This window comes from Tenrec ecaudatus, chromosome 4 (genome assembly GCF_050624435.1).
Source record: "Tenrec ecaudatus isolate mTenEca1 chromosome 4, mTenEca1.hap1, whole genome shotgun sequence".
NCBI lineage: Eukaryota > Metazoa > Chordata > Mammalia > Afrosoricida > Tenrecidae > Tenrec > Tenrec ecaudatus.
Genome location: NC_134533.1, coordinates 50,042,607 through 50,055,396, shown reverse-complemented (window position 1 = coordinate 50,055,396; position 12,790 = coordinate 50,042,607). Strand labels below are relative to the sequence as shown.

The 12,790-nt window shown below is 43.8% G+C and overlaps 1 protein-coding gene across 1 annotated transcript in view; it reads left to right on the top strand.

The window, feature by feature from the left end:
- Positions 1–12,790, top strand: part of NELL1 (neural EGFL like 1) — a 989,599-nt gene that overhangs the window by 239,689 nt on the left and 737,120 nt on the right. Inside the window, exons 6-7 of the mRNA XM_075547696.1 lie at positions 306–378; positions 1,058–1,140. Coding sequence (XP_075403811.1) covers positions 306–378; positions 1,058–1,140 — 156 coding nt within the window. The remainder of the gene's footprint in view (positions 1–305; positions 379–1,057; positions 1,141–12,790) is intronic.

Below are 12,790 nucleotides of genomic sequence, written 5' to 3'. Positions count from 1 at the left end.
GGTGAATTTTTACTGCATCTGTGTATTTTGAGTCTTAGCACAGTTCCTGATGGGTCATGGGTATTGGGATCTTATGACCCAGTGGTGACTAATGGTCACTTGGTCAATGTGCATCTCAAGATTTTGAAAAAGATGGTGTGGAGTAGTCAATGTGGATTAAGGCCAATTCACCTTTAGAAGGTCATATCAGTTTCAAATACACTCCGTGTAAGATCCTCTGAACTGCAGAGTGAGGGACCACACCTAGCTCATTTGAACTAGTGACTGTAACCGTAATTATCACCTCTCTCTTTTCTCTTATGAAGGGGATCATCCAAGATGGGAAAATCATCTTTATGCCTAATGGATATATCACACAGTGCCCAAACCTGAACCGCAGTAAGTAGCAACTTAAAGGAAAACATTTAAAAAGCACTTAGGAGTTAAAATGAAAACCTGTTGACAGTACTGAATTCTGAGGTGGTAAGGGATGTGATGGAAGACTTAATTTTTTTTCTGCTGTATTTTTCTCTCTTTGAATTTCTAAGAGAGTTTATATATTATTATTTATAGAAGTAAAAGTTAGAGTTAAAGGGAGGGAAACATTACTAGCTCTTGTTTGGTCGGTTGGTACAGAAAGATATGCCGTATATCTAAGGTACGCTGTGCACGCACATGTACGCACACACATTTCAAAACACGTGAAAGTCCATGGAAACATGGAAGCAAAAGATAGTGGAATTTTTCAGAGCCTCGCACTTGAGCATGTGTGTGAATGTCCGTACTGTTTGCATTTCTTAAATGATCTAAGAACTTTCTGTTGTATCGTATCTCCGTGTCCAGCCACCTTTCAGTAGCAGACAGTTTAATTTTCATTTTCAAGTGCCCTTCTTGGAGCAGTCTCTTTTTTAGCACCATTCTATTTGCTTATTAAAAAATAAAGATTCCCCCCACAAATCAAAATCCCTCAAAATAGCAACGCCCCACCCAAAAAATCCTCCAAAGACCAAACTGTTTTTAACAAACTGTGCCAACTGGAAACACTATCAATATATTTTCTCCATCTTTCTTTATTGAGCTTGCCCCACCTGCAGTGACTTCTTAAGCCTGGTGCAAGGAATCATGGATTTACAAGAGCTTTTGGCCAAGATGACTGCAAAAGTAGGTATCCGAATATCCCTTGTGAGGGTTCCTTTTTCCCCCTGTCCTATCTGGAATTTAGAGTGATACAGTATAAGAGAAACATTTTTAGCCTTGGCTTGTGCAATATGTCACTACAAAAATGGTTTTTTCTTACTTGAAATAGGACTATGTCTAGTAAACAGAATCATTCACGTCGTTGATACCATTAGGCTGTATCAAAACGTTTTCTTGAAAAATGTTTAGAAACAAGAAGCAGTATGTATCACTGTAGGTCCTCATTTCCTGGTAGTGGAAAGGAATTTTTCCCCTGGCTCTTAAAGCAGTAACATTCTAAGAAGATAGATGGTCAGAGCCATGGCTGCTTATAAGCTAATGTATTTTGGATGTAAGAATAATTGGCAATAATCAGAAGGGGCAAAATTACAATGCTTAGGAACAGATTACTGTCAAAGGGAGACATTATATCATATTTCTAAGGGGTGATTTATTTTAGGGCTGGCCTTGGTGTTAAAGATAGAGCTGACCTTCAGTTTTATCATGTGGCATCTTTTATCCCTCTTTCCCGTCCCCTGAATAAGCATCTTCTATTAGCCAGGTAGCCATGCATTGTATTTGCTAGGTGCATTGAGTTAAGCGCTGTCCTGTTTTAAGATATAAAAGAGACCCCAATATCAAATATAATTTAAGGAGGCCACATCATCTGGATGCGTGAGGCTATTACATTAGCAGGAGGCAATCATGGTGTCTGAAGATTCACCGTTAGAGCACTACTAGTTAAGGCATGGAGCAAAGGAAACTCACAGTGTCATGACTGGTGGCAATTCATCACAATTACAGGTGGGACCACAGAAGCAGGACAGGAGCATGATCAGAGCATGTACCTTATGTTAGAAGCGCTTACGAGATTCAAACAGGGCCTTCTGACCGCGCCAGTTAGGGCATGACTCATGACTTGGTGTCCGTCAGTACTGTCCATCAAGGACAATTTCAGGAAAGCCCCTAACACAGACTGACCCACCTTGGGCTAGCTAGAGAGGGGTGGAGGCAATCCACTTTTCAATGCGCTCTGCATGAAGACAAGATGGTCTACGTTCTTGGTTAATGATCAGCAGGAATTCAAGGGAGGCTCCATCTACGTGGAGACTCTGCAAATTGATTTTGGGTTTTCCCTCACCTCCCAGCTTTCTGTTAGCAGAACTTAAGTTCTACTGCCTAATGGAAAGGTCAGCGGTTCAAACCCATCAGCTGCTCTGTGAGAGAACAACCAGGCCTGCATCTTCCATAAAGATTTATAGCCGCAGAAACTCAGGGAGCAGTCCTCCTTTGTTCGCCCAGGCCCCTGGGAACTTGAATCAATTTGATGGCTGTGGGTTTGGCTTGGTTTGGGTAATAGAGACCAAGGAGGCCGTGATGGATAGGACAGGACATTTATCCTAGAGACATTCATATTGAGTGTGTTCTTTTTTTTTGGGGGGGGGGTCAGAAATGTAAGCAATTAGTTCTAATACATATTCAAAATGTTCAGAGCATCATGCCAAGCCCCAAGCCTTGTGGTGAAAGTCAGGAAATAAAAGGGAACACGTGTCTGCTCTGGTGTTATGATACCAATCAGTCCTGGATATGAGTTCTGGCCTCAGGCGAAGAAAGGATTAGGTTGGGCCTAAGAGACATTATATTCTGTGAAAGGGAGAATTTTAATAACGGCGAAAATGATACATTGAATCCATTGTACCTGGGGCTACCACTGCTCCCTGCTTTCTACCATCAGCCGCGCGTTTGGGAAAAAAATTGGTAGGCAGGTAAGTGTTTGGCAGGTAGGGCTGTACTTTGGAACAGATAACCTATACCCTTGAAGATACATCTCTATTTCAAACGACGTTTTCGGCCAATACAAACCCCTCTGTCTCTGGGAGAGAGAGATGGGACGCTTCCGTAAGCAAGAGGTTGAGCCCGGAGACCCGCAGCACAGGCTTTGTGCTTCTGAAAGGGCGGCAGTTACTCGCCTGTGCCACGAAGAGGCTTTCTTTTCACGGCGCCCGAGCAGCTAGGTCTCGGTTCTGTGGAATCCATTATTTTAGCTCGTGACCCGGATTTTGGGACAGGGCGCATACTCCTCACTCGCAGGTGATTGTAGGTCTCCACCCCCAGCTTTGAGGAGGAACGCCCTTCCTTCATCATTCTTCCCTCCTTGCAGGGAAGGTCACTGTTCCCCTTTTAAGCCACACATTATCCAGGGACCGTACTGAGCTGTGCCCGTCAAGCATCATTATGTAAAACGGGCATTTGAGAGGCAGAAGGTATTTAATTGTGGACAAGAGCAAGCAGAAAATGGCTTCATCCCCCTTCTAAACCCAGCCTCTGGCTCTTGGGCAGATTAATAAGTCTGTTTCTCCCAAGTCAACCCGAGAATGGAATTAGCGGTGAAGAACGAAATATTTCCATTTCCACTGCATGTCTGCAATCACTTCAAACGGGCACTGCAGACGTATTTATTTATTTATTTTGCCTATAAAAAGCACAGCTAGCAAATTCGAGCCTTCGCTGGTCAAGAGACAAAGACTTAGGCCACTAAGTACTTGTATAAACATTTGACGTGTAACTTTTGAAAAGGATAAAGTTCATTTTTAGCTCATAGAAATACAGAAATAGGTGGGGTGGCCTGGGTTTGACCCAAAGGCCAGTTTGTCAGCCCCTGATCTAGAAGCTAGCAAGTCCCTCTTTCATCCTGGATGATACTGAGCAATCACTGTGCCTGACTTAAGTGCTTTTAGTACTGCCAATCCCCACAAGGCTGTGAACCAGGTTTGCCCTAGTCGCTCCCGGTACAGGAAGGTGATGTAACTTGGGGAGAAAGAGCGAGCGAGCTAGAACAAGAACAAGACCGAGTGAGCCAGGGCTCAGGGGAGGTAGGCGGCACCAGCAGGAGGATGGGAGAGAGCAGCAAGAAGAATGCTTAAGTAAGAAAGCAAAGGAAAAATGCCTGTTTCATCCTTTCATGGAGGCGATTGAAGCATGTGACCACAGAGCTGATGGAGGCTTTCTGAGGGGAGAGCAAGTTCAAGAGCAAGGCTTCTTTCCTCACTGTTTGGACTATGAGCCCTCAGTTTTCCTTGGAAATCTGAAGAAATCCATTGAGTCCCGCGCTGACATTGTGTCCACTCCTACCAGTACTTCCAGGACTACATTCGATTACTTCACTTACTCTAAGGTTTTCAGACTGCATACACCGCAACACTAAGCTAGGCCTTGTGAATTCCCAAGAAAGACTCTGTAGGAATTGTTAAGGAAAAGTCCCCCTCCAGCGAGAGCGAAGGTGAAAACGGGAACGTTTTCTCTCAGGGCCTTGTTTCCTCTCCAACTGTGGCTGCTGCCGGCTAGGATTCCCCATATATGCAGGGTTTCCGGAAGACCTCCCGTCTTTAGCAGATAGACCCTGTCTTCACTTCCTCTTCCGGGACCCTGGGCGGCCGTCAGGAGGGAAGCTGAGGCTCCACATTTTGGGGCTCCCAGGATCTCCACTTTGTCTAGACTTCTGCACATCTCTTCCTTTTCTGTCAGCTCAGGGAGGGCTCTAAGAAGTTTTTATTTACTTATTTTATCCAGTATCTTAGTGGTTTCTATTAGTGATGTCTTTTACAGTATTTCTTCTTTTTGTAAAATTTAATTAAAAATCATTTTATTGGGGGCTTGTACAACTCTTATCACAATCCACACATACAGCCATTGTGTGTCAAGCACATTTGTACATTTGTTGCCCTTGATTATTCTCAAAACATTTGCTTTCTACTTGTGCCCTTGGCATCAGCTCCTCATTTTTCCCCTCCCTCTCTGCTCCCTTCTCCCTTATGAACCCCCGATAATTTATAAATTAGTGTTATTTTGTCATATCTTACATTGTCCGATGTCTCCCTTCCCCCACTTTTTTGATGTCTGTCCCCCAGAGAGGAGGTTATATGTAGATCCTTGTAATTGGTCCCCCCCTTTTCACCCCACCTTCCCTCCACCCTCCTGGTATTGCCACTCTCACCACTGGTCCTGAAGGGATCATCTGTCCTGGATTCCCTGTGTTTCCATGTACCAGTGTACATCCTCTGGTCTAGCTGGATTTGTAAGGTAGAATTTGGATCGTGATAGTGACAGGGAGGAAGCAATTAAGAACTAGAGGAGAGATGTATGTTTCATCATTGCTACACTGCACCCTGATTGGTTCGTCTCCTCCCCACGACCCTTCTGTAAGGGGACGTCCAGTTGCCTACAGATGGTCTTTGGGTGCCCAATCTGCACTCCCCCTCATTCACAATGATATTATTTGTTGTTATCTTATGCCTGACACCTGATCCCATCGATACCTCGTGATCACACAGGCTAGTGTGCTGCTTCCATATGGGCTTTGTTGCTTCCGAACTAGATGACCGCTTGCTTACATTCAAGTATTTAAGACCCCAGATGCTATATCTTTTGATAGCCAGACACCATCAGCTCTCTTCACCACCTTCGCTTATGCACACATTTGTCTTCAGTGATCATGTTGGGAAGGTGAGCATCATGGAATGCCAGTTTAATAGACCAAAGTATTCTTGCATTGAGGGAGTAACTGAGTGGAGGCTCAATGTCCATCTGCTACCTTAATATTAAACTTATAATTATATGCACATAGATCTATATCCCCATCATCATATATAAATATACTTATATATGTAATGCCTATATTTAGACCTGTATCAATATCCTTTGCCTCCTGGTTCTTTCCTCTATTTCCTTTTACTTTCCTCTTGTCCCACTATCATGCTCAGCCTTCATTTGGGTTTCAGTAATTCCTCTCAGTTACATTGCCCTTGATCAATCCCTACCAGGCCTCTCACACTCTCCTTGCCATTGATTTTGGATCACTTGTTGTTCCCTCATCCCTGGGTTTGTGAATACCACTTCCTTTCCCCCACATTCCCCTCTCCTATGTCCCCCTGGATCCATTGGTCCCGTTGTTTTCTCCTCCAGATTGTTAATCCAGCCTATGTTATCTAGATAGACCTGCAGAGATAAAGATATGCACCAAAACCCAAGACAGAACAAAACAAGCAACAAAAGAAAACAAAACAATGACAACAAAAATAAAATAGCCAATGACAAAAAGAAAAGAAAGCAAAGCCTGTAAATAGTTCCAGGTCTGTTTGTTGACCTTTTGGAGTATTTTCTGGTTGAGTCTGATGGGGTGTCATGCCCTGGCCCCAAAGTCTATTTTTGGTACTCCCTCGGGACTTCCTTGCTCCGCTCCCCTGGCTGTTCTGTTGCACGCCCTTAGTGTTTTGCGTCGGTGTGGTAGGGTCAGATTGGGCGCGATTTCGACACTGCTTTCACAGTATCTCAGCAGCCTTACTGGTGGAAGAGGAAGCCACTCTTTTAGCAGAGGTGGAGTCTGGAGATAAATGACTTTTCCTTGGAAGATATCTCTGGGCAGGTGAATGTGAGGCGAGCTGGAAGGTCAACAGGATATTAAGATGCAAAGGAAATTCTATAGTATAAAATAAATCTCAGCCAGGCTCTGTTGTCATTAAATTTTCTTTGACTCATGATAATCCCATGCACAATATGCTGCCTGGTCCTATGCCATCTCTATGATTGTTTGGGCATGAGATATTTGTGATCCATATGGTTTTTACTGGCTGATTTTCAGAAGTAGATTGCTAGGCCTTGCTTCCAAGTCCATGTTAGTTTGGAAATGTCCTGAAAACCTGTTCAACATCACAGCCCCATAGAAGCCTCCAATGACAGATGGGTGGTAGCTATGTGTGAGGTGCATACGGTACATGGATGATGAGCATTCTACCACTGTACCATCACTGCCTTCAGACTAGACTTTGACCTTATTCAATGAATCTTTAGCTCTCCAATAGTTTTATTGGCATATAATCCACATATCACACAATTTAGTAATTCAGCCAAATCTGGAAGAGTTGTACAATCACCACCACAATCAGTGTTAGAATATTTTCTTCCTCCTTGTACTTATTGTTATCAGTTAAGGAGTCTTTTGTGACAAAATATAGCTGTTGGGCTTGCTACATTGGGTAAGCTTGGTTTGCGTTGACCAGAAGCTCTGACTAAAATAGATACATATAGACTTCATAGAGATAGGATTCAAAGACAACTCTGCAGGTGGATGTCACCAGATAGAATACACAGAGATCCAATAGACTACCTTTGTAGGAAGAGACAATGGGGACGCTCAATATTAGCAGCTAAGACCAGGCCACGGGCTGACTGTGGCATAGACAATCAATTGCTCATATGTAGATTCAGATTGAAGCTGAAGAAATTCCAACAAGTCCAATGGCACCACAATACAACCTTACATATACCCGCCTTAATTTTAAGAATATCTCAAGAACAGATTTGATGCCCTGAACACTAATGATAGAAGATCCGAAGTGGCGTGAGAGGCCATCAAGAACATCATTTATGAAGAAAGCATAAAAAACTCATTAAAATGACAGGAAAGAAAGAAAAGATCAAAATGGGTGTCACAAAAGAGTATGAGGCTTGCTCTTAATCATAGAATCAAGGAAAGGTAAATGGAAGAAAGGATGAAGTCAAAGAGTTAGACGGAAATTGCAAAGGACAGCTGGAGAAGACAAAGTAAAATGTTATAATGAAACACCCAGAATTGGAAGACCCCAAAGAACACATATCTTAAGCTGGGAGCACTAAAGAAAAAATTCAAACTTTGAGTTTCAATATTAAAAGAAAGGTTCTATGGACAAACTATTGAACAACGTAGAAAGCACCAAAAGATGATGGAAAAGGTGCATGGTGCCACTGTACCCCAAAAAACAGGTCAGCATTCAGTCATGTCATGAAGTAGCAGATGAGCAAGAGCCAATGGTACTGAAGGAAGAAGTCCAAGCTGCACTAATGGTATTTACTAAAACCAAAGTTCCAGCAATGGATGGAAAATGAAATGAAATGTTCCATAACCCGAGGAAGCACTAGAAGCACTCACTCGGCCACAGTGAATGCTTATGAAGCAGTAGTCAAGAGAGCAAACACCACGTTGTATTGGGTAAGTATGCTGCACATGAAGTGCAGAGAATTGCAGAAAAGCAAGGATGTTACTCTGCGGACTACAGTGCACCTGAACCAAGCCATGGTATTTTCAGTGGCCTCATATGCATGTGGAATTTGGATATTTAATAAAGAAGACTGAAGAAGAATTGATGCATTTCAATTAGTGTGCTAGTGAAGAATATTGAAAATACAGTACCACGGACTTCCAAATGAGCAACAGATCTGTCTTGGAAGAAATCCAGCCAGAATGCTCCCTGGAAGCAAGGATGATGAGTACTTTGGCCATGATATCAGGAAAGCCCAGTCCCTGGAGTAGAGCATCGTGTGTGGGTGAAGGGCAGCAGAATACAGGAAGACCAGTGGCTGCAGCAATGGGCTCAAGCATACAGTGATTGCAAGGCTGCTGGAAGACCGGCCGTATTTTTGTTTTGTTGTACACGAGATCACGCTGAATCAGAACCGACAGGATGGCACCTGCGAGCAACAACAATGGAGATAGTTCTTCAACTGAGACAGGCTTGAGCCTCCTTTTTCTTATTGCCTTCAATGCTTGTAGCCTTAACCACGCCCGAAATGGTGATACTTATTTCTGTTTTGTGAAGATTCCATGAGAGTAGGTAAATGACATGTCTGGTTTGGTTCATGAGTCCTGCTGGACACTTAATAAGTGGTGGCTATTGTGGTCAACTTAGAGGAAAATATGGGTCACCATAAAGGGAAGATGTTCCCTAAGAAAATGTACAGATCGCTCAGAGTCTTGACATCACAGGTCCTGGCAGAAACTAAGTTGCTTGCGAGTCTAGGTCTTGAACTAGAGTCTAGTAGTTCTTGGAAAGCAGCAGCAAGTCTTCATACTCGGGTCATAGTGAAAGCCACTGAGTCCAACCAGACAGCAAACTCAAGAGTCAAGCTAGACAGATGTTGGAACCACAATCAAATCAAACCAAATGCATGCACATACCAGAGAGCCCAAGGGACTATCGCCTAGGAAGGTAACCGCTCCCTTTTTCACAGATCGAGGAAGATGTATGCTTTACACAATAGGCCCAGGTTAGATCAAAGCCCTCTCTTTTAAGCTGGGTTCTCTGTGGTTGTTACTAGGTGCCCTGAGGTGGAGTTGGACTCATCATGTGTACAACAGAACAAAGCCATGGTTGATCTTGCACGGTCCTCACAACTGCTATGCCCGAACCCATTGCTGCAGCCCCTCTGTCAGTCCATCTCCTTGCTGGTCTTCCTCTGTTCCGCTGACTCTCTACTTTACCAAGCATGATGCTCTTTCCCTGTCTGTGGTCTTTCCAGAAACATGTCAAAAGTACAAGAGACAAAGTCTTGCCATTCAAGTCAAAGGAACATTTTGGCGATGCTTCTTCCAAGGCAGATTTGTTTATTCTTCTGGCTGGTTCTTTAGGGAAGCAAAATTAGTGAAGCTTATATACAGAGAGAAAAGGAGATTTATCTCAAGGAAATAACTCATGCAGTTGTAGAGGCTGGCAAGTCCCAAGCCTATGGGTCCATATCAGACTGGAGGGGGCTTCTCGTGGTTCACATAACAAGATTCAGGGGTCAAACACAGCTAGTTCATGGCCTATAGAGCCTAAAAAATCTAGAATTGGCAGGTATGAAGATAGTTGGCAATGGTTTTACAGGCAGCACAAGTTAACGAATCCTAAGATTGGTGGCCAAGTTGACACACAATGTTAGCTATCATACTCTATAGGAACTATACTATTTTAAGGCAGGGAAAGCAGAGGGTTAAAGTACTAACCCTTTTATTTTCATCTACCACCTCCCTTAATGACCTGACAGAGTCTGCCAATATTCTGACTTTCTTGGGAAGATAGGCTACTAGTCTTGGCATTCTGGGGACCACCCACTTGAGGGACCTGGCATGTTTTGATCAGTCCAGGCCCTGTACTACTCTTCCATCCCACTCATGCTGTAGTCCCAGTCTGCCTCCAAGTTCGGGAAGAAGAGAGACAGACACTTGGCATGTCTTGCTAACCTCTATTTAAATCTTTGATATACCTACGTATGAAAATATAGCAACACTTAGGTGGCCTTTCAGCTTGTAACATATTTAATTTTAAGACTTTCATTGTTTTGAGGAACTCAGTAGTGATTTTTCAATTAAGCTTAAAGGTTTTCTAACACAATTGAAGTTCCCCCTCCCACTACTTCCACATAGTGTGAATGTCAAATAAATAGTATTTCAAAAGAAAAAAAAGCAATTGCTACCTGACTGATGTAGTCAGATCTGTTCGTTGACCTCTTAGTGTGAGAAAGGATTCAGCTGTCAGTCTTTGACTGTCTTTGAATATGTAGAGCTAAAAATAAATGTTTTGGTCCATAGTTGTACATATAAATGCACGAACAAAGGTGAGACAGAATAGAGATGTAGATTTGATACTCTATCTATTTTGGATCTGCAGGCATTCTTAGAGAAAATGGTAAGTAGTATACAAATAGCTTTCAGAAATGAATTTCTATAAACCTAGCATGCTAATACCAATGATGGAAAAGGTGATTCATTTTTTTCATTTAATACTGTTTTTCTTCTTTCTTGTTGTGAAAGGATTTGAAGGGCAGGGAGAGAGCAAGCTTACATATTAAGTACCGTTGAAAATTAGCGTTTTGCCTGAATACCCCTTTGTTTTGGGTGTCTTTGAGGCACTCTTGTTATTGCAGAAATTAGGGCACTTCACGTGGTGAGAAAAGACGACGTACAGCAAACATACAAACAGAGTGGAGGAGGAAAGCAAAGCCAGCCCCGCACACAACGAGCAGTAGAATAACACAGAGGCTTTCTTTGCCAGTCAGTTTAGTAGGTGAGCATAACTCACCTCTGCTGGACAGTGTTAGAAATTGCCAGTCTTACCCTTAGGCAAGGGCCTGGGTTTTCTGGAAAATTGGATCGAGAATTGCCATTTGAATCATTTTGTCTTAAAGTAGTTACCTTCTTAGAGTGGCAGCCACCCCAACTGTTCCATAGGCTCGAGGAAAGCAGGCTCGTTTCCTCTGGCAGACAGACGCTCCATTCCGTGTCACTTCCAGGTGGGAAGCAGATCAAGTTCAATTCTCCTTTGTGCTATCTGAGATCAACCTTCATCACTTTCTGATATAGAGATTAGGGGTGAGACAGGAGGCGAGTCCGGAGGCAGTAGTGTTTCACTGGTAGAATTCTCACTGAGGTGGCAGACCTGGGTTCACTTCCAGAGCAGTGCATGCCGATCGCAACGGCCCCTCTGTCTGGAGGACTGCATACCGATGCACAACTGGTTTCAGCAGAGCTTCCCCTTCCACAATCAGCCAGTGAAAACTATGGAGCACAACCGCCTGATCTGCAACCAGTCATTGGGTTGGTGCGGGAGTGCACAGTATTTTCTTCCTTTATATACGGCATTTCCATATGTGAGAAGCCGTCTTGTATTTGGACCTCTATAAATGTCCTTTGCCTCCTAGTTCTTTCCTCTGTTTCCTTTTACTTTCCTCTTGTCCCACGATCATGGTTGACCTTCATTCAGCTTTCAGCCTTTCCTCTCGGCTACATTGCACTTGATCAAGGCCCACCAGGCATCCTACGCCCTCCTTGCCATCAATTTAAGATCACCTGTTGTCCCCTTGACCCTGGGTTTGTTGGCTCCCCCCTTCCTTTTCCTCGCTCCCCTCTTCCCTGTCCCCCCCCAGAACCATTTGTGCTGTTGTTTTCTCTCCGGATTGTTTATCGTATCTAGATAGACATGCAGAGACAATAATCACAAAAACAAGGCAAAGCAAAACAAAAAAAGAAATAACAAAAAAGAAAAGCCTAAATAGTTCCAGGTCTGTTTGTTGACCTTTATGTTTTCCGGTCGAGTCTGATGGGGTGCCATGCCCTAGCCTTAAAGTCTGTTTTGGGGATTACTCGGGGATGTCATTGCTCTGCTCCCCTTACTGCTCTGTTGCACGCCCTTCGTGTTGCGCTCAGTGTGGTGGGGTCAGATCGGAGATCGGGTACACTTCCCACACTGTGTCTCCAATGTTGTCCTCCATAGCACTATGGGTCAGTGAGGGACTTCAGGTCTTGTGGTGGGGGTGCCCCTATGATCCTCGGTGTGCATTGACTGACCTGAGCAGGAATGTCATTCTTGGGGCTTGGTGGACCAGGATGTGTTTCACTCTCTTTTTCTCTCTCCTTCCTTCTTAGTTTGCTCCCATGTGCTCTGATCAGACATGCCCTCTCTCCAAGCTGTAGCTTCAGTGCTGTCCTCTGAAGTGTATTCTTTTGGGAGGGGGGTGTTGTGTACACATAGTAGGGATTAGGGCCTGCCCTGCAGCCCTCTCTATTGGTTTGCTGCTTCATGCAGGTATGTAGCATTTACATCTTGGCACACGTGGTTGAAGTCTGGTCCCTCTCTCCTTCCCCCTGGGTGGGTTAATGCCCTGTTCCCCTGCTACCCAGGTCTTTTCCCCCCATTTTCTTTCTTTCTTTCTTTCTTTCTTTCTTTCTTTCTTTCTTTCTTTCTTTCTTTCTTTCTTTCTTCCTTCCTTCCTTCCTTCCTTCCTTCCTTCCTTCCTTCCCTTCTTTCTTTTCCCCTCCTTTTCAGTTGGCCTCCTTTTTATATGT